Here is a 24,005-nt window from a genome sequence, read left to right on the forward strand (position 1 = left end):
GCTCGTTTCTGCTTCTGTTAAACTTAACAAATCATACAGGTAACCGACACCATTCCCACAGGCAGGGACAGGCTGTCACTTGCCACATGTGGGGGACAATAAGAGTGGGGGGAGGAAAAAACAACATACTCTTCATCACACTAGTTACTTAGGTTACAAACATTTTACATTTCTAGCAGCATCAAGATAGAAAATTTTATAAATCTGCTGTCCAGAATAGTCTAGTAAAACCAAACAAAAGCTTACAGAGCTATTCTAAATAACTTCCTTCACACTTTAGCCTACTGAAGTCAAAGAGAATACACTTAAATCAACTGGATATCTTTTTCATTAATTTCTTTGAGTTTGTGGCAAACAGTTCAGCTTCCTCACTGATATTCTGAGCCATTATACTCAGCTATTCAGAAAACACATGCACGTGGCACTGGTCATAAAAAATAAATAAACTGTAACTTCACAGTTAAGAACATTGCTTTATACTCTTACTCCATTTTGAATTTATATTCTTATATGATTAAATAATATCCTTCAGTTTATTTCAGTTTTACAGTGTTCTTTCAGATGCATAAGCAGCTCACAGTTTACCAGCAGGAAATCATACTGTAAATGGAATCAGTCGTAAAAGAAAAAAAAAAAAAAGGAAAAAAAAAACAACTCTAAGTCTAGACAAAGGAAATACAATCACTTGTACATCTTGGAATTAAAAGTAAAGGTAAGAGAAATCTTTGATTACAACACTATAGCGAGCACATAGAAGGCTTTCACCCAGAAATAGTTTGAACAATATATATCTTCAAATTGTATTTATTTACTGTTGCAACAGAGAGAATTGTGTTTATCCTACTTAGCGAGTAAAATCTTTGCAAAATTAATAAGCATGCTTTGACAGACTTCTGTAGTTTTCTTACACAAACGTAGCTTACACAACAGTATTACCCACTCTCCTTTGTCTAATTCCATTTCCCTTAGATAGTGATTTATCAGTGTAGGACAGGTAGCACTGAACCTGTGTCCAGGAAACATATAAACACAATGTACAGGAGATAGGGAGGCTCTCCCATAGCCTGAAATACAATTTTCCATTGTTGCAATCAGCTAGCAAGATATAATCTGAAGTAAATAGAGCAATTTCAATGCAGAAAACGCCTAAGTCCCTCTACGTATCTTCTGTTGCATGCAAAACAAAGCTGACTGTATAACAAAAAGCAGAAATATGCAAAGTCAAATGAGAATTAGCATAAGCTTAATTCCCCTTCCCCCCAGAAAAAGGAAGAATACTTTGATGGATGTTAATATATGCTCCTGAAAGGACCGCTGAAAAGAGTTCTGCTCACAAACTGCAAGAAAGGTCAGCTAGAAGAGGTGCAGAGGAAGCCTTATAAGTTCATAAGTTCATAAGGTTGGAAAGGACCTATAAGATCATCTAGTCCAACCATCCTCCTATCACTATCTCTACCCAACTACTAAATTAAGTCCTTTAGCACCTCATCTAAACGCTTCTTGAACAGCGCTAGGGATGGTGCCTCAACCACCTCCCTAGGCAGGCCATTCCAGTGCCTGACCACTCTTTCAGAAAAGAAATGCTTCCTGAGGTCTAATCTAAATCTTCCCTGGCGCAACTTGTGGCCATTCCCTCTCGTCCTGTCATTACTTATCAGGGAGAAGAGGCCTACCCCCTCCTCGCCACAACCCCCCTTCAGGAAGTGGTAGAGTGCAATAAGGTCTCCTCTGAGCCTCCTCTTCTCCAGACTAAACAATCCCAGCTCCCTCAGCCGCTCCTCATAAGACTTGTGCTCCAGGCCCCTCACCAGTTTTGTTGCCCTTCTCTGAACACGCTCCAGGGCCTCAATGTCCTTCTTGTAGTGAGGGGCCCAAAACTGAACACAGTACTCGAGGTGCGGCCGTACCAGAGCTGAGTACAGGGGAATGATCACCTCCCTGCTCCTGCTGGCTACACTATTTCTAATACAGGCCAGGATGCTGTTGGCCTTCTTAGCCACCTGGGCACACTGCCGGCTCATGTTGAGCCGAGCATCAACCAACACCCCCAGGTCCTTTTCCTCTCTACATTCTTCAAGCCATTCTGCCCCAAGCCTATAGCATTGCATGGGGTTATTGTGGCCAAAGTGCAGGACCCGGCACTTGGTCTTATTGAACCTCATCCCATTTTGCTCAGCCCAGCTGTTCAGCCTATCCAAATCCCTCTGAAGGGCCTCCCTACCCTCAGGCAGTTTGACACATCCTCCCAGCTTTGTGTCATCTGCAAACTTACTGAGGGTACACTCAATTTCCTCGTCTAGGTCATCAATAAAGATATTAAACAAGATGGGCCCCAAAACTCTTGTGACTTCCTATCTGAAGAGAGGAAAATGAAAGGGTTGGACTATTCTGATACCTTACATGAAGGTTAATCAGGAGATAAAATTGTTTTGAGTACATAGTTTTCGACATAATCATTATGGAAGAAGAAACTATGTCAAGGAGAGAACAACTTTGACATACAAACAAAATGACTGAACATGGCTATTAATAGATTCATGCTAAAAATGAGAAAAAGATTCTTTACTACTAAAGGACAAAAAACACAGACAATTTATGAAACCTTACAGCATGTTTATACCATCATGTCCCTTCTACTTTGATTCCCAGAACCTTAAAGACATTTTTAAAATATTGTTTTATCAAAGATATTACCAGAATCAGCACCAGTTGATTATTTCCACATTGTTCAGATATTGCACAAATATGTTAAATTCATAGGGTAAAACAGGTGATTAAAAATTTAAAATAAATGCAAAGTTGCATGCCAATTACCATTAAAATTAGTACACATAATTACAAAAGATTTATGTGTGTTTTCTGTCATCTAAAGAGAGACATGAGCCCTCTAACAAGGTCTCCTGTGGGACAGCAGAGCAGACTGTACCATATTGTGGCAAAGCAATGTATACTCTTGTGAGCATTTTCTAGTAAAGGATAGAATATTAATTCCAAATTATCATTAAAAAGAATGGCAGTAGTTCAAGGGTTTATTTGTACTTTGTATCTTCATGAATTTCAGATAAAATACATAATTCCACTGTTTCTGAGGCTTATACACAAGATACATCTAAGTTCAGTTACAACTGGATCAGGGAAGAAAGATTACGATGTTCTGAAACTTGGACTTGTGCTGCTAAGATTTGAATCTCAGAATCACTTCGTGCTTCCTTTCTAAACTTTATTCCATTTTTAAATCTAAAGTGACACATTACAGAGCTATATATTATGCAAGCTGTAACCTATTTTACATTCAGTAATGTCTCATTACTATTAGCCTTTTACATTCACTCTCCTTTAGATCAGCAACATAATTGTCTTTAAGGAAATGAGATCAATCTTGCTCTTGAAAAACAGAGAAGAAAAATAAGGTGGCAGACCTACCTCTCCATGGTTGAAAAAGTAACACATCACAGTAATGAGGCCTCCTAGACGGCTCCCACTGTAAAAAGAACATGAAGTATAAATACAAGAGAACTCCTTAACAGCTGATGCTCCTTCAAAAATGTGGAGCGTTTACTTTTAGCTAACTGAGGAAAGCAAAAATCTTTTGGGTAACACAGAAAAGTAAGCTACATTGCACAAAAGATATTAAAAGACTAGCTAGACAGCTAGTGTTTACTCCAGAGCAGACAGCTCTTCATACATCAACTCTTTTCTGCAAAGGACAAATTTTAGTGTAAATTATTTGTGAAGTTGCTATTCTGCCCTGTCACAAGCATTGGTTTAGATCATTACATCAGTAATAAAAATGAGCCCTACCAATTACAGCCTTTGTATTCTGGTGCTTAATCTGCTCTATGTAGAATTTGGTTCTGAGAAGTGCAGAGCAATTTTTATTTAATTTCCAATCCCAAGCAGTATAGATGAAATATTTCTTCCCTAAGATATCGATCAGAAAACTCTGGAACTTGCACACACAATCACTCACAGGACATCCTTGCAAATATTGGTCCGAACTTGAGATCTTGCTAGGATAAGCGTGGTCACAAACATACATAAAATGAATTAATACAAAATGGTCAGTGTAAGATACAGCCAAATTCTTACGCGAAGTACAGTAACACTGATGTGTAGAAGCTTTTTAAGCACTTAAAGATGTTTTATAGTTTTCTAAATAAATCAGGTTTACATGTTGAATAACGAGCATCACGGAGTCAGCACTAAAACCCAATATAGTACTTAGTTTTTCTCACTTGAAAGTAGCAATACATAACAAATCCAATCAAACAGATAAAACCCTATTACCAATGTTCTGTGATAAAAACCAAGCAACCTTTTTTATGAAAAAAAAACCCTGCACTTCTACTCTGAATTGGAAGGAAAGTACTATTTTTGCCACTCAACAAAAATATCAGCCAGCAGTTCAAGATTAAGAAAAAAAAAACCAACAAAATCCTTACATCCTCTCAGATCCTTCACCCATCACTAATACACAGATCAAAAAGAATCATTGAGTTGTGGGATTAAAGATACCAGCTGAGTACTAAAACAATCTCCAGGAAACGTGCACTCTTGCACGTAAAACTTAACCTTTAATTCTACAAATACCAAAAGCAACAACACTTAAGACCAATGATCAGATGAATACGGCTAATATTTAAATAAATAAATTTTAGTTTTAGAAGAAAAACTAAAGGTTTGCTAAAATAAAACCTTCAAGTTTTCCACAGAGATTAATATCGTGATATAACATCAAAGCATGGGTGTCCAACCTTTTAGCTTGCCTTGGCCACACTGAGTGGAGTAGCACATATAAAATATATGTTCTGATTAGTAACATTTTTTTTTTAATATATACTAACATTTTGAATTTCACTTTCACCTGTTTTAGATTTTATCATAGAATATTCAGCTTACATCACTTTCATGCCAAACAAAGCAGTCATTAAATATACAATTTGTTGAATTTATGTATGCTGAGAAAAAGTGAATTAATGTTAGTACATCATGGATGTTCTGTAAACTCACCTTTAGCTTGCCTGGATTAGCTAATTACCATGTGTTCATCTACACAATTATTACTTGTCTTAACAGCAGTAACACTAATCAAATACATATAGCTGCTCTTCACTCCTCCCCACAACAGTATTCCACTGTCATATATACAGTCTGTGTTCAAGCTATGTTCAATAAACATATGAAAAAAATATTGCTAAAAATCACGTAATAACATTAAAAGTTTATGAGGCAGGCCTGTGGATTGGACACACATGAAGTCTAGAGTAGAAGGTCATTATTGTATTATGAATGCTTTAGAGCTATCAGGCTCTTATTCTACCACATGAGATCAGATAACCTGCAGCACAGAATAGGTAAATGCACCTTGCATCTTTTCCAGAAAAAAAAAAAGTAAACGCTGCCTATTTCACAGAGTTACTTTTTGTACAGAGTAAGATTGATAACAGTGCAACGCTATAATGAAAGAGTTAACCCTTCCTACTGCCAATATAAAAAGATATAAATGATAGCTCTTCCCATTGAAATTCTCATACCACACTAAGATTGTTGTAGTACAAAATAGATTTCACCAAGGCCCCTTCACTGAATGCTATATCCACCCATGTTTAAAAACTACTAATTATTTAATAACTTTAGATTATTCTGTTTTCTGCACATGACCTGAGCAGTTAATTCTTTGTCTAGTCAAATTGGTTTTGGAATACTGAAAGAACTTTGATTTCCAGATACCCATTAGCTGAAGCTTAAATAAAGTCATTAGGGAATTGCACTAATACCTTGTTTATGAACATGGGAGAAATAGAATACCAAAAAAGTTCTTTCAGAGGGAGATACATATAATTTATTGGTAGCTCCTTGAGAGGCAGCATTTCACAATCATTTTACACATTCTGTCCTTCAACTACAAGAGCAGAAGGAATGGGGGAGAGTATTACAATTGAATTAACTGCTTATCATATAAACACCATTCATTTGTCCATTAAAAAAACAAAACAAAAAAACCCAACAATCTTAGAACAAGTTTTCAGCCTATTTCTTCAACTGTCTTAAAGAGAATGCTCCTGAATTACAAGCTGGATTATGAAGTGACTTTGACTAACCAGCAGTTGCAGTTTCACACTACAGCTAACCTAGCTCATCAGCTACTTCTAAAGGCTTCCCTTCTTAAACTTGGCCATCCACAGCATGAGTGTTAGGACTGAGACATTCTGTGTCTGGTCATCTTCTAAGCTTGGGGGAAAAACTGGCTAAGGGAGTTAAACACCAAAAACAGTCCTAAAACAAAAAAATATTCCTACAAAAGCAACTACATTTCTGCTAGCTGAAATCCTTGAACAATGGAGTACAGCATGCATAGATGTGAGAACACAAGCTAGTCTAGAAAATAATGATAAGAAAGCAATCTTCCACTATGCTATCATCTTCCATCACCAGTTACAAGTAGACTAAAGGCAAATCAAGGCTGGAATAAGAAGATAATACATTTCATGAACAAATGGGGAAAAAAAATAGCTACAAAAATATATAAGCTTGAGATGACTGTTGCTAACAAATTCAGAAATCATAGAATAGCTTGGGTTGGAAGGCACCTCAAAAAACATATAGTTCAAATCCCCTGTGCCATGGGCAATGTTGCCAACTCCTAGATCAGGTAGCCCAGAACCCCATCCAATCTTGAACACTTCTAGAGACAGGATATCCACAACTTGTTAGGCAGCCTGTTTCTGCATCTCACCACCCTCCTCTGAGTGAAAAATTTCACCCAACACCTAATCTAAATCTCCCCTCCTTCAGTTTAAAACCATTCCCTCTTGTACTATCACCATATACTCATGTAAAAAAAATTATTTCCCTCATGTTTAAAATTCCTGGAAGGTCATAGTGAGGTCTTCCAGGAACCTTCTCTTCTTCAAGTTGAACAAGCCCAGCTCCCTCAGCCTGCCTTCACAGGAGAGGTGCTCCAGCCCTCTGATTATTTTCATGGCCCTCCTCTGGATCTGTTCCAAAACCTACACATCTTCTCTGTGTTGAGGGCCCCAGATTTGGGCACAGAATTCCATGTGGAGTGTCACAAAGGCAGAGTAGAGAGGGACAATCACCTCCCTCACCCTGCTGGCCACTACTCTTTAGATGCAGCCCAGAATACAGTTGGCCTTCCAAGCAGCAAGCACGCACTGCTGGCTCATGTTAAATCTTTCATCCACTGGGACCCTTAAATCCTTCTCCAGAGGACTTCTCTCATGGAGTTCTTCTCCCAGTCTGTATATGTGTCTGGAATTGCCCTGACTCAAGTGCAAGGTACTGAACCTCACTAGGTTTACATGGGCCCACCTTTCCTGTTTGTCCAGGTCCCTCTGGATGGCATCACAGAATCATAGAATTGCTCAGGTTGGAAAAGACTTTTCAAGATCATCAGCCCAACCTCAACATGGCCATACTACCTTAACTCTAACAACCCACCACTACTAAATCATGTCCCTGAGCACAATATCCAGATGGTTTTTAAATACATTCAGGGACGGTGATTCAACCAGCACCCTAGGGAGCCTGTACCAGCGCTTAACAACTCTTTCTGTAAAGAAGTTTTTCCTAATACCCAATCTAAACCTCCCCTGCCACAGCTTGAGGCCATTTTCCCTTGTTCTGTCACCAGTGAAAAGAGACGAACACCACTCTCACTATCATTACCTTTCAGGTACTTGAAGCAAGCAATAATGTCTCCCCTCAGCCTCCTCTGTCCCAGACTAAATAGCCCCAGTTCCTTCAGTGGCTCCTCATAGGGAATATTCTCTAAGCTCTTCACCAGTCTTGTTGCCCTTCTTTGGACTTGCTACAGCACTTCAGTATTCCTTCTGTGTGGAGGTGCCCAAATCTGAACATCTCTTATATCCCTTCCTTCTGACACCTTAACTGCATCACTCAGCCTATTGTCATCCACAAACTTGCCGAGGGTGCACTTGATCTCATCATCTATGTTACTGATAAAAATGAGTACCAGTCCCAAGACAGATGCCGGGTAGGATACCACTCATCACCTGCCTCCAGCTGGACACAGAGCCACTGACAACAACCTCCCTGTCTGCAACCTTCCAACCAATTCCTTTTCCACTGAATAATCCACCCTTCCAACTCATATCACTCCAGTCTGGAGGTAAGGATGTAGTATAGTACAGGACCATGTCAAAGGCCTTCCACAAGTCCATATAGATGACATCAGCTGCCCTTGCTCTGTTCATCAATGTCTTCACTCCATCATATAAGGCCAGTCAGACAATAATAGAGAATTGGCTTCCCACTGCAGAGTGGGCCAGGCACTATGAGAAAGCCTTCCAGAAGTCACAAAAAAAAAAAAAATTAAAAATCCACTTTAGGGGAGAGATCTACACTAATTCATAAGATGACCTATTTTACCATAGTAGAATGGCATTGCTCCAGATTCAATTCCTTTCTTTTTCACACCCTGAAGACTATGGATTCTGGCAACCCTTGGCTTGGAGGAACCTTTGAACACATGCAATATCTAAGCAGGCATCCAACTGGTATCCAACTATAAATGTCTTGAGAAGGAATAAAGTCAAAATCCTACCTTCAGGAAACTGCATCACTTGCTATTTTTCATAATCCTGGCTAGATAGTGACTTATAAGTTGAAAGTACTCCAATTCATATTCTAGTCATCTTGGCTACCTAAATTGCAGATCACTAATATTTACAATTGAACTGCTTAGGATACTCAATAGTTATCTAAGGAAAATATTGAGAAATTAAGATATTACAGACTTTACAATACACTAATGTATGTAACAAGGCTTTACATACATATTTCTTTAAAGAAACATGACAAGTTAATAATATACACAGTTTAACTACTTCCTCAAAAAATGAGATTTATTTTCCACATTAGGGAACATAAACATATGTGCTTTACCCCAGAAATGCCTGACAGTTACACTAGGCAACTTCCTCTTTCCACTGTCACATTCAGCTCCCACCCTGTGCTCTTCTTTATCATCACATGCTTCAGTGAGAGCAAGAGAACACAAGGCAGTGAAGCCAGGGAAAGAGGAAAAGCAATTACATCTCTTAAGAGAAAAACATAGCAGTTTTTTGCATTTTTGCAAAATTGGCAAATGAAAATAGAGGTACAAATATTTCTGCTTCTATTTTTCTGCTGAACATGGAGCCTGTTTTATATATGAAAGTACTTTACATTTCCTGAAATTTAAGGACATCTACTGAAAACAGAAATTCATTGAAAAATGGAAGCATGCCTGCAAAATAATGCATTATCTTCCAAAATATTTTACACCTTTCATTATGTTAAAACTGAACGAAATTCCGTATTAATGGAAGAAAGCATTGTAAAAACTTCAGTCTTGGTTGAAACTGCAGTGTCATTCAATTTCTTTTTTTAAAGTACGAGTTACCCTGATAACTTTAAGATCAAATGATATAAAAATCTATTTAAAAACTCTGTAGTATTTAGTTTTATCCACAATCCAGTGGTATCAACATGATACCACTTCACTGAAATCTCCTATAAGATTTTGTAACATCAGTATGAGATTGAGATATGAGATTTTAATAAACAATCTTCTTTGTCCTTGTAACTTTTAGTGATAACATATATTGCAATAGAAACACTATTACTGTACCAACAAACAAATCCTCAAAATAATGTAGCATCTTTTTTTTGTTTGTTTGTTTTACTATTAAAACAAAATGGTGTTATCAATTAAATAACTCAGTCTCAACTGCCTTACCTGAGGTATGTGCCATATAGGAAGAACAGTGACATCATTAGTCCATTCAAAAGAAAAATCACAGCAACATAAAAGGAAGCAGGGTCTCCCCACCCTAATAAACAAACAGCAAATATACATGAATGGTCATGTCGCATTTAGAACAAAACACAATCATTGTAATAAAGAATGCTGCATATGCTAACTTAACATATTTACAGAAAGGGTCCAAACAAAAATAAGAAAAAAAGTGTCACCAAGATTACAGGGAAGACTGAATGAAAAGATAAATTTAGAAAGGAAAAAAGAGGCATAGTATTTGGGCAGGAGGGAAGCACTACCTACAAAAAAAAAAAAAAAGAAATGCATAGTAGGGATAAGAATGACCATAGCAACATTCTCTACAGATATTTTAACTTTTTATAAAGGCTTTTAGATCTAGTTTGCATTCCCTACACTCTCACTTCAGGCATAAAAGTATCTTTAAATGTATCACACACAATGCTCTTAGCTTTTTTTCTTTCATTAGTTGCCAAGAGATGTTCTAATAATGCACATCTTTCAGTTTACTCATTCACAAACACTTCTCTGTTCACATGACTATTCTTCTTCTCTTTCTTATTAGTTCTTTAAACTCTCCTGGTTCTGATCATTACTCCATTAGAGCTTAAAAAGCTTTGTTCACTACAGAGAAGCTCGTAAAACTTCAGTCTGGTACACAGAAATGTTTATTCAACATCGCTGAAAATACAGCACGATAGTTCTCAAAGAAAAAGATGATGATATGCCCACCAAACTTGGTTAGCCTCAATAGCGCTGGGATTTGGTTGTCTGTTGGTGGCTTTTTGTGTTTTTGTTGTTGTGTTTTAAAAACACTGGGAATGATAATTTAATTTTCTCACAAGCAATAAACAACAAATAAACACGTAAGTAAATCATTCAAGCTCTGAAGAAAGTTTGCATAGCTCTGTGCAAAGAAAAAAATACGTGTGACCACAAAAAGACATTTGAAATGGTAAAATGAAACTTTACAAACTGACTGTAGAATGTCTCATCTGTTTTTATCAGCAAAGTACTCCCATTGCATAATGCGTAGTTTATAAGACAATAATTTAAATGTTCAAAAAAGAATTTTTAAGCAAGCTAGAAAGTGACAGTTTTGGCATCAAATCCAAGATATAAGGTTGAAATTCTTACACTGAATATTAGGTAACAACACAAAATATTGTGCAAAAGGGAGCCTAGTGGTTACCTTTTTCCCCTCCCCCTCTACTCCTCACATTCTAATTATGGAAGAAAATACAGAGGGTGAGTTTTCTTCTTAGAATAAATTGCAGATTCTAGAGTAGCTAAAGAAATTTAATGCATCTAGGGAGCCTCCAGTTGTACAAAGATCTTATAGCACAATGTAACGCAGGCTCAGACTACAGCTATGCACATTTAAAGTGCACTATAGGAGTTCAGCCTAGATAGGGGCAACTATTTAACAAGCAAAGCCCACCTTCTATTTGCTGGTGTTCTTAGAAGCGACAACAAAATGCTTGTAGGCAGAAAGTAAAACAAAATGCAGCTCACCCTCACAACTTTCAACAGGAGTAAGATCTTTTCCTCTGTTTACAGTCCAACACGTCTTTGTTGATACACCAAGGAAATCCATAACAGCAGTATACATGCGGTACCAGCTGGCAAGGACCACCTAGGTGGAAAACAAGATTAGAAGTTTCTGAAAACTCAACACCAGACACAGAAAACACTAGTATTTTACACACAAAAAAACTGTGACTCATCTCACAGCAAAGTCATTGGTTAAAATTACCAAGATACTCTGTCAGATATAACAGACTTACAGAGTTCACAAATGAATAATGTTGCCATTCCAGTCAAGCTGCTCTGAAAGTTATAATGCAAAGGTCCCTAGACTGAAAAGATATTTCACCACTGGAGAATTATTGGTCCCAGTCTTGTGTCAAAGAAAACTCACACACAGAGTATGATTCCACCTATTCTTTCCCTGTGCATCTAATAAGACTGATATGCTACATCCTTAAGAAGGGCAAGAAGAAAATACAGGGAATAATGCCTGGATCCCTGACAGCGTGTGCACTGGGCTTATGGGGCAAGGTTTTGGTAGCAGGAGGCTGCAAGGATGGTCTCTGTGAGCACAGTCGAGTAGCTGCTCCACACCAGACCACAGCCAGGTCCAGTCAGCTGTGAAAGTGACCTGCCACTGGCCAGGGCTGAACCAACAGCAGGTGGATGCAGGAAAGGCAGTTGTTTTTATTTTGCTTTCAGTTCTCACTGCTATAGTCTGCTATCAATAGGTAATAAATACATGTACATCATTTTGAAAGTAATGCCTCCTACTTGTTTCCATGGAAACTAAAACAGATTGAAAGAGCACAATAACACTAATTGATAGAGCAAATTTTCAGCTACAAAACACTTTTTCAGCACAGTCACCACCATTAGCTACGCATTTTCACCAATGACGAACAAGAACCTGTATGCTGTGCAAGCCCACTCTACACACATTGCTGTTTGGTCTCCATTAATGTTCATCAAGCAACAATGAATGTCAGTGGGTCCATTTTTTCCACATGTTGGAATTCAATTCCACATCTTTGCTTCACATGCACTTCCATGTCAGACTGCACTGTGTAAAATGTCAATTCCCCTCCTGCTTGTAAGCACTTTTCCTGCTGGAAAGCTTCACTAAGGTCTCCTAGGATCCTTCTCTTTTCCAAGCTAAATAAGCCCAGCTTCCCAACCTTTCTTCATAGGAGAGGTGCTCCAGCTCTTTGATCATCTTCTGGGACATCCTCTGGACTCAACCTAACAGTTCTGCATCCTTTATTTACTGGAGGACCCAGGCCTTTCAGTGTTTTTACCTACTCTCTTCACATTCCCATAATGTAAACCTCGTACGTTCAAAATATGCCTACACCTTTTTGTCTAGACCCATTTTCCTTGTCTCAACACTGTGTACAGCAAAGTACACTATCCTGAATTCCTGGGGACTTCCTGTACATTTACGTCCTGGCACTGCTTATTGTGCATACACAAATGAGACACTCATCCCTTCTCCATATATTCTCCAATAATAGGACTGAGAACCAACTCCAAATCATTTTTCTTAACACCTAAGCGATAGTGTACACTGCCAACAGAATGCAAATAAATGCCTAGAGACATCTGTCCAGCATACTTGCATCACCAGCCCCAAAGCTGACTTTACACTAAGCAAATAAGGTATTCTTGCTGAACAAATCTTGCAAAAAATAAAAAAATTTAAAAAAAATTACAGCTTAATCTTTTTATGTCACAAGTGCTTATGTCAGCAGCAGATGTTATCACACATGAATACTCCCCAACCCCAGCCTCCCCACCCCCAAGACTTTTAATTGCTTCATACGAAGAAACATTTTTGCCAGAAGCTACTTCACATGAAACAGTTAAAACACGAGCATGAAAATGGAAGCAAGCCAGTAGCACAAAATTGCTAGGTCAATTAGAACACAATGGCATTTTTAGAATTTCTAGTGTATTATACTGGATAAGCCAGTAAATGCAAAACTTGGAAAATAAAAGACTGCCTGCTAAACCCAGGAGAGCTTCTATGGACCAGTCCTTTGCCATTAAAGACCATATAGAGAAGTCAATCCCTTTTACCAGTTCCCTTTGATCAAGCACTTAACCCCAAACTACGTGGGTCTTTGAAATACTTGTTTTTTCCAACTCCAATTTTCATAATTACCGCCACACACAGAAATACTTCCTGTCCTGTCCCAAACAGCCAGACAGCAAACTAGCTATTAGCATGAAATAAACACATTATCTCTCTGTCACTTTTCATCTTTCACTATACAGCTACTGGAAGAACCTTTACTAGTATTAAAATTCAGTCTTAATGCTAGCTATTGCACTGGAAAAGCTAGAAAGCTCCTACAAATTAAACAGGAAATGAAACAGGAAACGTAACTGAATACTGGCTGTCAGGAGGAAAAAATTCACTGTCAACAGACAAAATCACAAGCACCTTCCTACCACCTATCACAAGTCAAACTAGATAGATCTGGAGAATGGGCTTTAAATGTCAAGCTGCTCCCATCCATAACTGTATAGATGCAGTTATGTAGAAACAAGAAAAGTCAAGAAACAAAGATAAGAAATGGGTTGGGAAATGCTGGAACAGGTTGCCCATAGAGGCTGTGGATGCCTCCTCCCTGGATGCATTCAAGGCCAGGCTGAATGGAGCTTCGAACAGACTGGTCTGGAGGGAGGTGTCCTTGCCTATAGCAGGAAGGTTGGAACTAGATGAGCTTACAGATCCCATCTAACCATTCTATGATTCTATGATATGATTAAATATTTATGCAGAAGCCAGATATCAAGTACTAAGTGACTAAAAGGAGCTGAGGAGACCATTGTCTGCTTTCCACACAGGCACAGAAAAGATGAATGAATTCACAATGTATCACCGAATTCAAGGAGGCAGTAAGACCCTAGAAAACTCTAAATGAACAGACAAGCCTATATATTTTGCACAGCAATCTACTTAATGCTTTAACAGAATGTCAGCCATCGTATTTCATTACTCTTGTTTTGCTTTCAGCATCCAGCATACCATATTTCATGGCGATACTGAGAATTCTGTTAAGAGTAAGTTCACTTATCAGACCTTTGTTTTTTTTCCACGTCAGATTGTAGCTGAAGTCAATAAATCTTTCTCAGCTAAAGAGAATATATTATTCAAATACAGCACACATTCATAATACTGCATTTCTAGAACTGAATTGCAATCTCTCTGGAGTAAAAAACAAACCAACCAACCACAAGACAATCAGAGTATACCAAAATCATTAGTCGATAGCATTTACTTCTTCCCAAGCAAGGAAATAAAAAGCAAAAGAAACTGCTAAATGACAGCTGTATAAATACATGTTAGTCAGGAACTCTTATATATTTCCTGGAAGCAACACTGCTCTCACAGAGCAGAATGAGTATAAATGCCAGTAACCAGGCAATCACAGCCACTACTAGTCCCTGGTTCTCCAAGAAACAAGTTGTTCCTGACACAAAGAATTACACGAATGAAGATTAAACAAAGGAGTTTCCCCTTTGAAAAATGTTCGAGACACAAAGACAAGATCATAAGAGAAGAAAATCAAACACTTCTGTAGTTACTGACATCTTTTTAGAGTCAAAACCAAACCAAACAAAACAAACAAAAAAAAAAAACAGACCAAGAACTTGATGTAGTCAGGTAAGAAGCACATACAAAAGAACCACAGTTCGTCTTCTAAAGAGGAATTTCTTCCACAACAAAATAAATTATTACCATTCTTGGATTTAAGGTCACAGTAAACTGTGATTAACCATAAGCTCATAGTCCTACACGAAATGCAAGACAAAATAATCTCCAGTATCTTTACCCATGCCGACATTGTCACATACCAGTTTTACTTCATATACCCTATTTTCTGAAGTGAACAAAGTTAGTAGAGCTAAGAAGAAAAATACGCTGGAAGCATAGAACTGGATTGCAACTGTAGGGCATGACATACTCAGGTGCTCAGATTATTCATGTTTGATTTGCTGTACACGAAGTCTGAGAATAATAAATAAATGGAAATTGACCACAGCATACAAAGTAACTTTCACATTTTAAATTTGGAACAGAAATACGGTATTCAAGCTACACTTCATTATCCAATGTGTCTTTACAACTGCACTTTCCATGGTAACATTTCTTACAAATTTACAATCAAGTCTAAAGAAACCAAGATTTCTCAAATCTTATTTTTGAAACACAGCTTACCTCTGGGTAAAGATTGAACCTTTGTAAGGTGTTAATCACTAAAGGATATTCAGTTAGTCTGTCATTCATAATTGCACATAGTCCATTCCAAAACGATGGTGCTTCAATAATGATCTTGAAATAGGAATAATAAAGACCCTACAAGGGGAGCAGAATGATTATTTATGATTAGAGAGGTCACTTCTGCTTCAGAAATCACCATATATAAACTTCAGTTTTAAAAGGAATTTTGTACTATAAGAAGCAGGACAAAATGATTCAAGAAGACTTCCCAATTTTCCAAATCCTTTCTAGTAACATTACTGAAACAACACAAGCTTCCTTTCATTTTGTTTCGTGACATATCAGAATCTCTCCTTTGTTTAGGTAACTATACACTAGCATAATATTTCATAGTTCTCAAAATAAATAAAAGCTGCCAAAAGGAATACACATATGCAAACATTAATTAAAAATGACTTTTAAAGAAGGCAGTATAGGAAGAACATAATCAAAGCTATTCTACAAGACATTTGCAGTTCTGTACTTTAGATTCCCTAGAATCATATTTTTAAATCATATTTTAAGCAAACTGTGAAGAGAAAAATTCACAATGATCAGCTGAGAGAAATGTGAAAACGTAATGTGTGTTAACTGCAAGACAAAAAAATATTTTAGTTATCCAGAATGTATTAAGAAATGCTGTAAAACCCACGGTCACCAGATTATGAACAGAAGCTTTCCAGTGAGTTAATCTTTATTAAAAGATAATCTAACCATTTCTGTGCGAAAAGCCATTTCTCTTTCTAGTGTTGACAGGTGAGAAAAATGACGGTCATTTTCAAATAGAGTTGTTATGTGCCACCTGTTAAAAACAAACAAGGAAAAGAAGAGTTTTAGAAACCGCATTAAGTGATACATACCAAAGAAGACATTTATTGCAAACCTGAAGTCTGCTTATAAACTGCTATTTTACTCAGACATCATATCAACATACTCCCTCTATTCAGGTAACTTTAACTGGAAAAAAATATGAAACCATAGACAATTCATCAAATGCTATTATGGAATTAGTTACAATACTCAAATACATTTCAACATCAGTGTAGACATTTAAAGATAAAAAATGCAACGCTATTCAAATTGGCAAGAATACATATTAGTAAATAAAATTCAAGTATCTGACAAATAAAAAGAAGTACAGACTAAAACCTGGTGAAACTGCTATGAAGCACATGTAAGCAGCATTCATTTTTTCTATTTTTTCTATTTTTTTTTATTCAGATCTGTGATTGTATATAGAAATTAGCAATATTATTTCAGTAAGGATGAAACTATGAAATTAAATTTAAAAAATAGAAGAAATGCAAATAACTGGAAACAAAATTTGTCCAAGTGAAGCTTTCTCATTGGAAAGGATTGTTACAAAAAAAAAAAGAGGCAAAGCAATGCACACAATCCTCCTTTAGAATTGGAATTATCAAGAAACAGGCTGCTAAAAATCAATAGCTCTTCTTGAGCTAGGAAACAGAAACATAGTGGCAGATATTGTTATTTTTTATCTCTGCAAATGCAGCTGGATGAAAATCACTGTAGAAGTCATTCTGTTTAAGGTCTAAAATATATATTAAAAAAAAAAAAGAAGAAGAAGGTGAGGCTTAGGATGGAACCTGAAATACAGTAATTACATGGACAAAAATTAGTTCAAAATCTATTTCTCTGCATACAAAGAAACCACTGGCTTGACAAAGGTCAAAGAAAATAAAACACAAGGCTAAAAAATTAAAGCACAATATAAACAAGCAGAATGGAGGAAGAAGTTGAAAGGATTTACCTGGACCTTCAAAACCCACTCAGATTAAAAAGGTCTGCTACAGAAAATGCAGTTGCTGAATTTGCATAGCTAAGCTATGATTCCTGTCAATCTCTTCCAACTCAGGTAATTCTATGAGCCTAATCATTTAACAGCAGGAAAGCAGGCTTCACAAACCCGCTTAAGCTCAAGCTTAGCTGAACAAGCTTAAGAAACCTTTCAAATCAGTTTCATAAAAACAGAATTATTCATCTTAGAGGTGACAACTTGGTTTTGAGAGGAAAGATCTAAATATAAATTATCCAAATAGCTTGTCTAAATATAAGTCAAAATGACACTCTGAAGTATCACATTACTCTCAAACAGTAAATATAATCTTACCAATGTAGGACTCCTGCAAAAGCAGCTGTAAAGGAAACAAAAGGTGTCAAGTTACTCAAATATTTAAATCACAGAACGTTAAATCACGTTCTTTAAGGTAATTACAGTACTACTTCAGAGGCGCTCAGAAGGTACTCAGCCCTCAGAGCAGCAGCAGCAGAATAGGAACTTCTGAATTATTTTTTATGGGCAGCTCTTTGAAAATCTGAAATTATGCTGATGACATTCAGCAATACGCAGAGCTCCCACCTGTACTGCGCAACACTCAAGGTGAGCCATCAGAATCTAATATACTCATCTTAGCTGTGAAGAAACGTAAGTGAATTATAAGCATAGGTAAGTTATACAATGACATACTTAGAACATTTTTAAGATGTCAAAACAAGCCTAATTGAGGCTGTAACTGCTGAAAATGGCAGACTGCCTGTAATAGCATTCCATTTGACCATTTTGAGACTATCTGCATTGTTGTCACTTAGCTGCAGAACAAGGGAGGTAATCTGGAGGAACAATGGAAACAACAGATCGTTATGAAGTGGTGGGTAAACACCAAACATGTCAGGCGTTCTGAGCATTGCAAGATCCAAAGAGATCAGAAACCACTCCACTTTGCATGAGCAGTATTCCCACTGTATCCAAAGCTCACAGCAGAAGAAAACCCAGGACAAGCAAGGGATAAACAACAGACATTAAGAAAGTGGTACTCTGGCACTCTTAGATTGAAGTGCCTTAGTTGCTCTCTAGGTATGCAGTGCCTCTCTGCCATAGAAAAGTCAGGTTCACTGGAGGCCTTCAGCCCAAGGCCATCTCTGTGGCTAGCAAAAGGTTCTGCCGTTTACATGTGTTGTGTGGAGCAGAGGGTACGAGAGGTGCTGATCCTGCGCCCCTCTCCAGGGTGCTGATCTCCACACTCCTGCAACAGCAGGCAAGAGGGCTAGGCACAGCTCAGGTCACTCGTACAAAGGGGAACCTTACAACAAAGTACCTCCACGCTCACAGAGAGTACAGTTAGAGAGCTGCTGAAGGCACACTTGTTCAGACTGCATGCTACACATGTGCTATGGTTTGTTTCTGGCAAGAAGGAGGAACAGGAAAGAAAGTCATCTGCAAACACCAAAACTGATATGGAAAGAGGAGCAGACTGAATACACACTTCATGCCCCAGCATACATTTCCAAGAAACTTGTTCCTCTAATGCAGTGCCTGGAATTGTTGCTGCTGCCATCAGTGGCAGCAATTGTTATTGTCACTGCATGTGACAATGCAACAGGTTATGTTCACGAACTGAAAATTGAAGTTAAGGGGAAAAAATATTTTTAACTACCTGGCTATACAATCATAGAAGAAAACATTTACCTCAAGCTACATATTTTCACATACTGGCTAAGGTTACACAATATCACTTCTAAACTTCCTTAAAGAGTGTTTCAACTCCACTTTAGTCACTGAAGTTGTATTCTCAGAGGTCTGCATATCCATTAAAAAAATGAACAGCATAAGCTTACTTTTAGATTCTTATTTTTTTACATATACTTCCTAGGAAAACAAAAACTAAAGGATTTCTCAGTACAGTTCTCAATAAGTGGAATACAATCTCTTAGTAAACTTTTAGCAGCTGTTACTTTTTATACTAAGAATATCTACATTAGTTCTCATGGAGAAGTTCTAAGCTATCTTTTTCAGAAAGGCAGAAGACACATGGCATCACAGGTAAGCAAGCTAGCTATATGAGCAACACAGCAAACCATACTTGATAAACAAGCATGTTTTGAGACTATTATGCAGAGATAAACAGAAGAGTCCCTTCCTTTTACTTATTACAAGGAATCACATTTGCAGACAGAAGAGTAAAGCATTATTTTATTTCTCAGCAACATTTTTAAGATCCCCAATAAAATCAGATGCCAAAATAAGTTTACATGTACTCTCACACAACTATAAATTTAAAAAAAAATAAATTTTGAAACAGCTTACATGTTAATTAAGTATATGCAGTAGGAGTACAATAGATGCACATTAGCTGCTGGTACTGTTCATGACCTCAGAATTCACACAGTTCCAAATATGCCAAATATACAGTATTTTCAGGTTATAAATAAATTATTTATTAATGCGTAAATGGTATTTCAAACACAAACATCCACTTATTTCACAGAGAAAACAGCAAACTCAAATCTTATTCTTCCCTCCTGTAAATGTTTTATTTAAAAATCAATCCAGTAAGTGTAAATGCATTCACTCACAGTTATTTTCTAAGAATCTCAAATATTTTTATGGAACTTTCCAATATCACTCTCTTGTAAATATTAGAAGAAAACCTTTTATAATCACTCAGCAATTCAAGTAGTTACTTAGATTTCAATAGACAATACACATAATTCATAGACTTGCATTACCAGTCCAAATATACACCTGTCAACAGACGGCATCCAGATGTACCAGCTAATTTCTGATGGCAAGCACACAGATCAACTCTCTTAAAAATACCATCCTTTGATCCTGCTTATGTCCAGGAAGGGAAGGGAAACTAGAGTCCAAACATTATGAAGACATATAAAACTACAGTGCACCTGAAGTTACACAGGGAGAGAAAACGGCATCTGCAAGAACCGTAAAATGCAAAGCACAGGTTTGGATTTTCACAGACTGCGGCTATGTAAAATCTGATAGTTCACTCTTCTGTGTTTATCTGTATCCTGTGTTTTCTGTTCTAAGAACAGCAATATGAATGACATAAGAGATGTAACCCAGTTTGCAGGCTAAATACTGTATTCAGAAGCCACTCTTCAAAAGCTGGGATATACACATCCATTTACAACAACAAATGCTACGACACCGTAATACAAAAGGATATGAAACACACGTGAAACAGATGAATGCTTTCCAGATTTCCAAAGGGACTTGGTAGGAATACAAGACAACAGGTAACAATGAGAAACATGTAAGCACGGACTGCTTCTGCACCTCAGGATGTTCCACTCTGAGATTCCACGCAATCTGAATTAGGCCTCAATTCAACAGCCAGTAAAAAAGTATGGCAAAAGCATTGTAGAAGAACATTCCTGAAAATCTGACAAATTAAATATGGCATCTACATCAGAGTTAATCTTAAGAGGAAAAAAAATAACACTATAACACAAGCTCCAATTGCAGAAGCCTCTCTTCACGAAACCTGAACCTTAAAGTCAAACAAAAAAAGCAACAAATATTCAAATACTTACTTAGTATATTTACAGTGTTTACGACTGCAAATATCATACTGCTACTAACAATTCATTCACTACTACCAGTTTATTAAAAGGAGCTATTAACAAATAGCTCCCTGAAGCATTCAGCTGGCTACCTGAGTTTTACAGCCAAGTTCAAACTCCAGAAATCATAAGGCTGTCTACCTAATCCAGTCTCAAATTTCAATCAAAGCATTCCTCAACTTCTGACCATCTGTTAAATGCTTCTGTGTCATATAAGTAACTGCTAATCTAGGAAATGCTGAATAAACAGAAGCAAGCAAAGCAATTCAGGAACAGTTTATTCATCAATTAGTTTGTACGCTAAGTGTTGCTTTTCTGCCATTACTTTGCAAGGTAATTCATCAAACTGAAGAAACTCCCTCTGGCAACAAAGACCACTGGCAGTGTCATCAATACTGCCAGCATCATTGGAATTCCTTAACAGTCTTTTAATACACCTTTTAGAGAACAGATAACTGCACATCTGTTAAATAAGCAATTAATAGCATTTGCTGACATTAGGAATGCACTTTTTAATATAATTTTGCAAGCACTTTAGATGCTTTTTTCAACATTTTGGCCATTAGCCATTTTGCCATTTACTCCCAAATATTCCCAGATATAACATTTGACTTTACATCCCCTGCCAGCTTTAGGTTCTTCCAGCCATAATCCTTGCAAAACAAGCTGGTTTGACTAATTACCTATCAACAGTTTTTATTTTTTTTTAACTTGTAATTAATGACTGCATAGGAGAGACCTATAAATATCTTGTGACCAATTATTTTTGAGCAAATGTCTTGACATCACATCAACTGCTGTAACAACTTAAAAAATAAAAATGAAGGAAGCTTTTTCCTGATCCTTTTTCATGGTAAGCCAGGTTATTCTTTTAAGTCACACTTCTAAATATATTCTGATACAACCTAGAGCCGCAGAAGAAGAAAGAAAGGGAACACATCTCCCCAGCTTACTGCTCCTACTTACCCAGAATGAAAGTGAGCCATATCTTGCTGTCAGCTCTTACAATGGCGTCCATTCTGTCATCAACAAATACTGTCAAAAGAAACCAAGTATTTTAAGCATCGCTCGAGAACAGCCTCTGCGAATCTGCTCAAACTTTGCAGCTAGCGTGCCGCAAACAATCTCGACCAGACTTCAGAACTGCCGCAAGAATTTCATACACTGAGCGAGCGGCTGCGCGTACATCAAAGAGTTACCGTCACAGAGAGACTACCCGGGTTTTCAATTCCTAAGGCAACTTTCACAGAATAACTGGTGAAAAGGGGAGTTGGGCATACCCGCGCGACGGACAGATTTGCTCAAACAAGTCAGACTTTTACTGCACCCTCCATCCTTCCAACCCAGCGCTACAGAGAGAGGCACGCAACGCGGACGCGGTCGGCACATCCCGTCAGCGCGATCAGCGGGACCGCCGTACGGAGTTACACACGCGGAAGCCCAGAGCGGTCCTCCCCTCCCCTCGCCCCCATTCCCTCCGAAGCCCTCGTGGCTCTGCCCGCGGGAACAGGCGCGGGGCTGCCGGAGCCCCCGGCCCCAGGGCTGATCCCCGGCGGGGGTAGCGTGCAGCGTTCCGGGAGGGCCCGCCGCCCCGCCTCACCTCGCAGCCGCTCTCCGCAGGCGCGCAGCAGACGGAGGGGCCCCGGGCCCGGCTCATCCCGCATCCCGCCGCCCGACGGCCCCGCCCTACCGCCCCGCCGCCCGCCGCCCGCCCGCCGCACGGCGCGGGCCCCGCCGGGGACCGGCCTGCCGGGGGAGCGCACCGGGCCCCCGCGGCCGCTCCCGGGGCTGGAACGCGGCGACCGCTGCCCGGGCTTGAGCGGCGGCGACTCTTTGTTCCCGCCTCGGGTCGGGACGGCCATCTCCGCATAGTCCCTGCCGGGGCCGGGAGCCGCGCCGGAGGAGAGGGGAGGCGAGGGGGGCGGCGCTCCGCCGGGAGCTTCTCCCACCCCCGGGCAGGGCCTGGAGGCCGCGGGGCGGGGCCGCAGCCGGCGGGCTCCGCGTTCCGGGCTGAGGGGGCGGCCGGCCGCTCCTCCGCCGCGCCGCTCCCGCTCCCGCTCCGCCCGGCTGGCCGCATGGGGGCGGGGGCGGCGCTCCATGGCGGGCGGTAACGACTCCGCGCGCCCCGCCCCGCGCGCACGCACGCGCCGCCCTGCCCGCGGCCGGTACAGCCCTCGGGCAGACTGCTGTCGGAAGGGGCGGGTGTGCGGAGCTTCCCGCTCGCCTCGCCCTGAAGGGCTGGCCGCGGTTGGGCCGCCTGCTGCGGGCGAGCTACCGCTTCCTAGTTGTCTCGGTGTTCCGCCTTCCGGCGGTTCTCCCAGTTGCCTGTTTCTTGCCCGCGGCTGAACTGTTTTGCTTTTGTGGGCATCGCCTCAGCGAATTCGCATACTCCTCCCACCCCCCTACAAAAAAATAAAATAAAAATGAGGGATCCCTCTGCAACGCTCCCCACTCTCAAATCGCTGTCTTTTTAACTGGTGAAGGGTGACTTGGCTGTGTATCACAGCACCTCCTCCTTCCCCTCCATCCGTAGTTTTGAAAGTGGTTTTGCGCTGCCACGTGCTGGATAGCTGACAACAGCCCAGTTTCCTTCCTCACAAGCGGAGCAACTCTGCAGGGCTCCCTCCAGCAAAGAAAGGCCCCAAGCAGCATTAGCTCCCACCAGAACATGGCTCTGGGTTCAAAGGTTAAAAAAGCATTGAGAGGCGCTGATCTGAAGTAATATGCAGAGAATCCAGCGCTGCTCTGCACTTGAGATCTAATTTAAGGCTGGCAATCACGTCTTTATTCAGAAACAAAACTGTTGCAAGCCTGCAACGGCCATTAATGGGGGCTGGCAGCCCGAAAAAGATTTCCTCATGATGTTCTGAAGCAGTTTTCCTCTGAAAATCACAGCCGCAGTTAATGCAGCTCCCATTCTAGCAACCGGAACTGCTATTTCCTTCAGGGTAATGAATATACAGCAAAGCTGCCTTTCCTCCTACCTATGCTTTTCTGCTCAGCACACAACAGTGGTCGGAG

The 24,005-nt window shown here is 39.4% G+C and overlaps 1 protein-coding gene across 1 annotated transcript in view; it reads right to left on the reverse strand.

Annotated features, from left to right (window-relative positions):
* Positions 1–22,846, reverse strand: part of DPY19L1 (dpy-19 like C-mannosyltransferase 1) — a 45,914-nt gene extending 23,068 nt beyond the window's left edge. The window contains exons 1-8 of the mRNA XM_065751831.1: positions 22,585–22,846; positions 21,951–22,019; positions 17,734–17,758; positions 16,317–16,404; positions 15,561–15,698; positions 11,318–11,438; positions 9,764–9,857; positions 3,424–3,481 (exon numbers count right to left, since the gene is read on the reverse strand). Coding sequence (XP_065607903.1) covers positions 3,424–3,481; positions 9,764–9,857; positions 11,318–11,438; positions 15,561–15,698; positions 16,317–16,404; positions 17,734–17,758; positions 21,951–22,019; positions 22,585–22,846 — 855 coding nt within the window. The remainder of the gene's footprint in view (positions 1–3,423; positions 3,482–9,763; positions 9,858–11,317; positions 11,439–15,560; positions 15,699–16,316; positions 16,405–17,733; positions 17,759–21,950; positions 22,020–22,584) is intronic.
* Positions 22,847–24,005: the final 1,159 nt, after the last annotated feature.

Source organism: Cyrtonyx montezumae, unplaced genomic scaffold (assembly GCF_038088225.1).
Source record: "Cyrtonyx montezumae isolate F1298 unplaced genomic scaffold, pur_monq_1.0 scaffold_8, whole genome shotgun sequence".
Classification (NCBI taxonomy): Eukaryota; Metazoa; Chordata; class Aves; order Galliformes; family Odontophoridae; genus Cyrtonyx; species Cyrtonyx montezumae.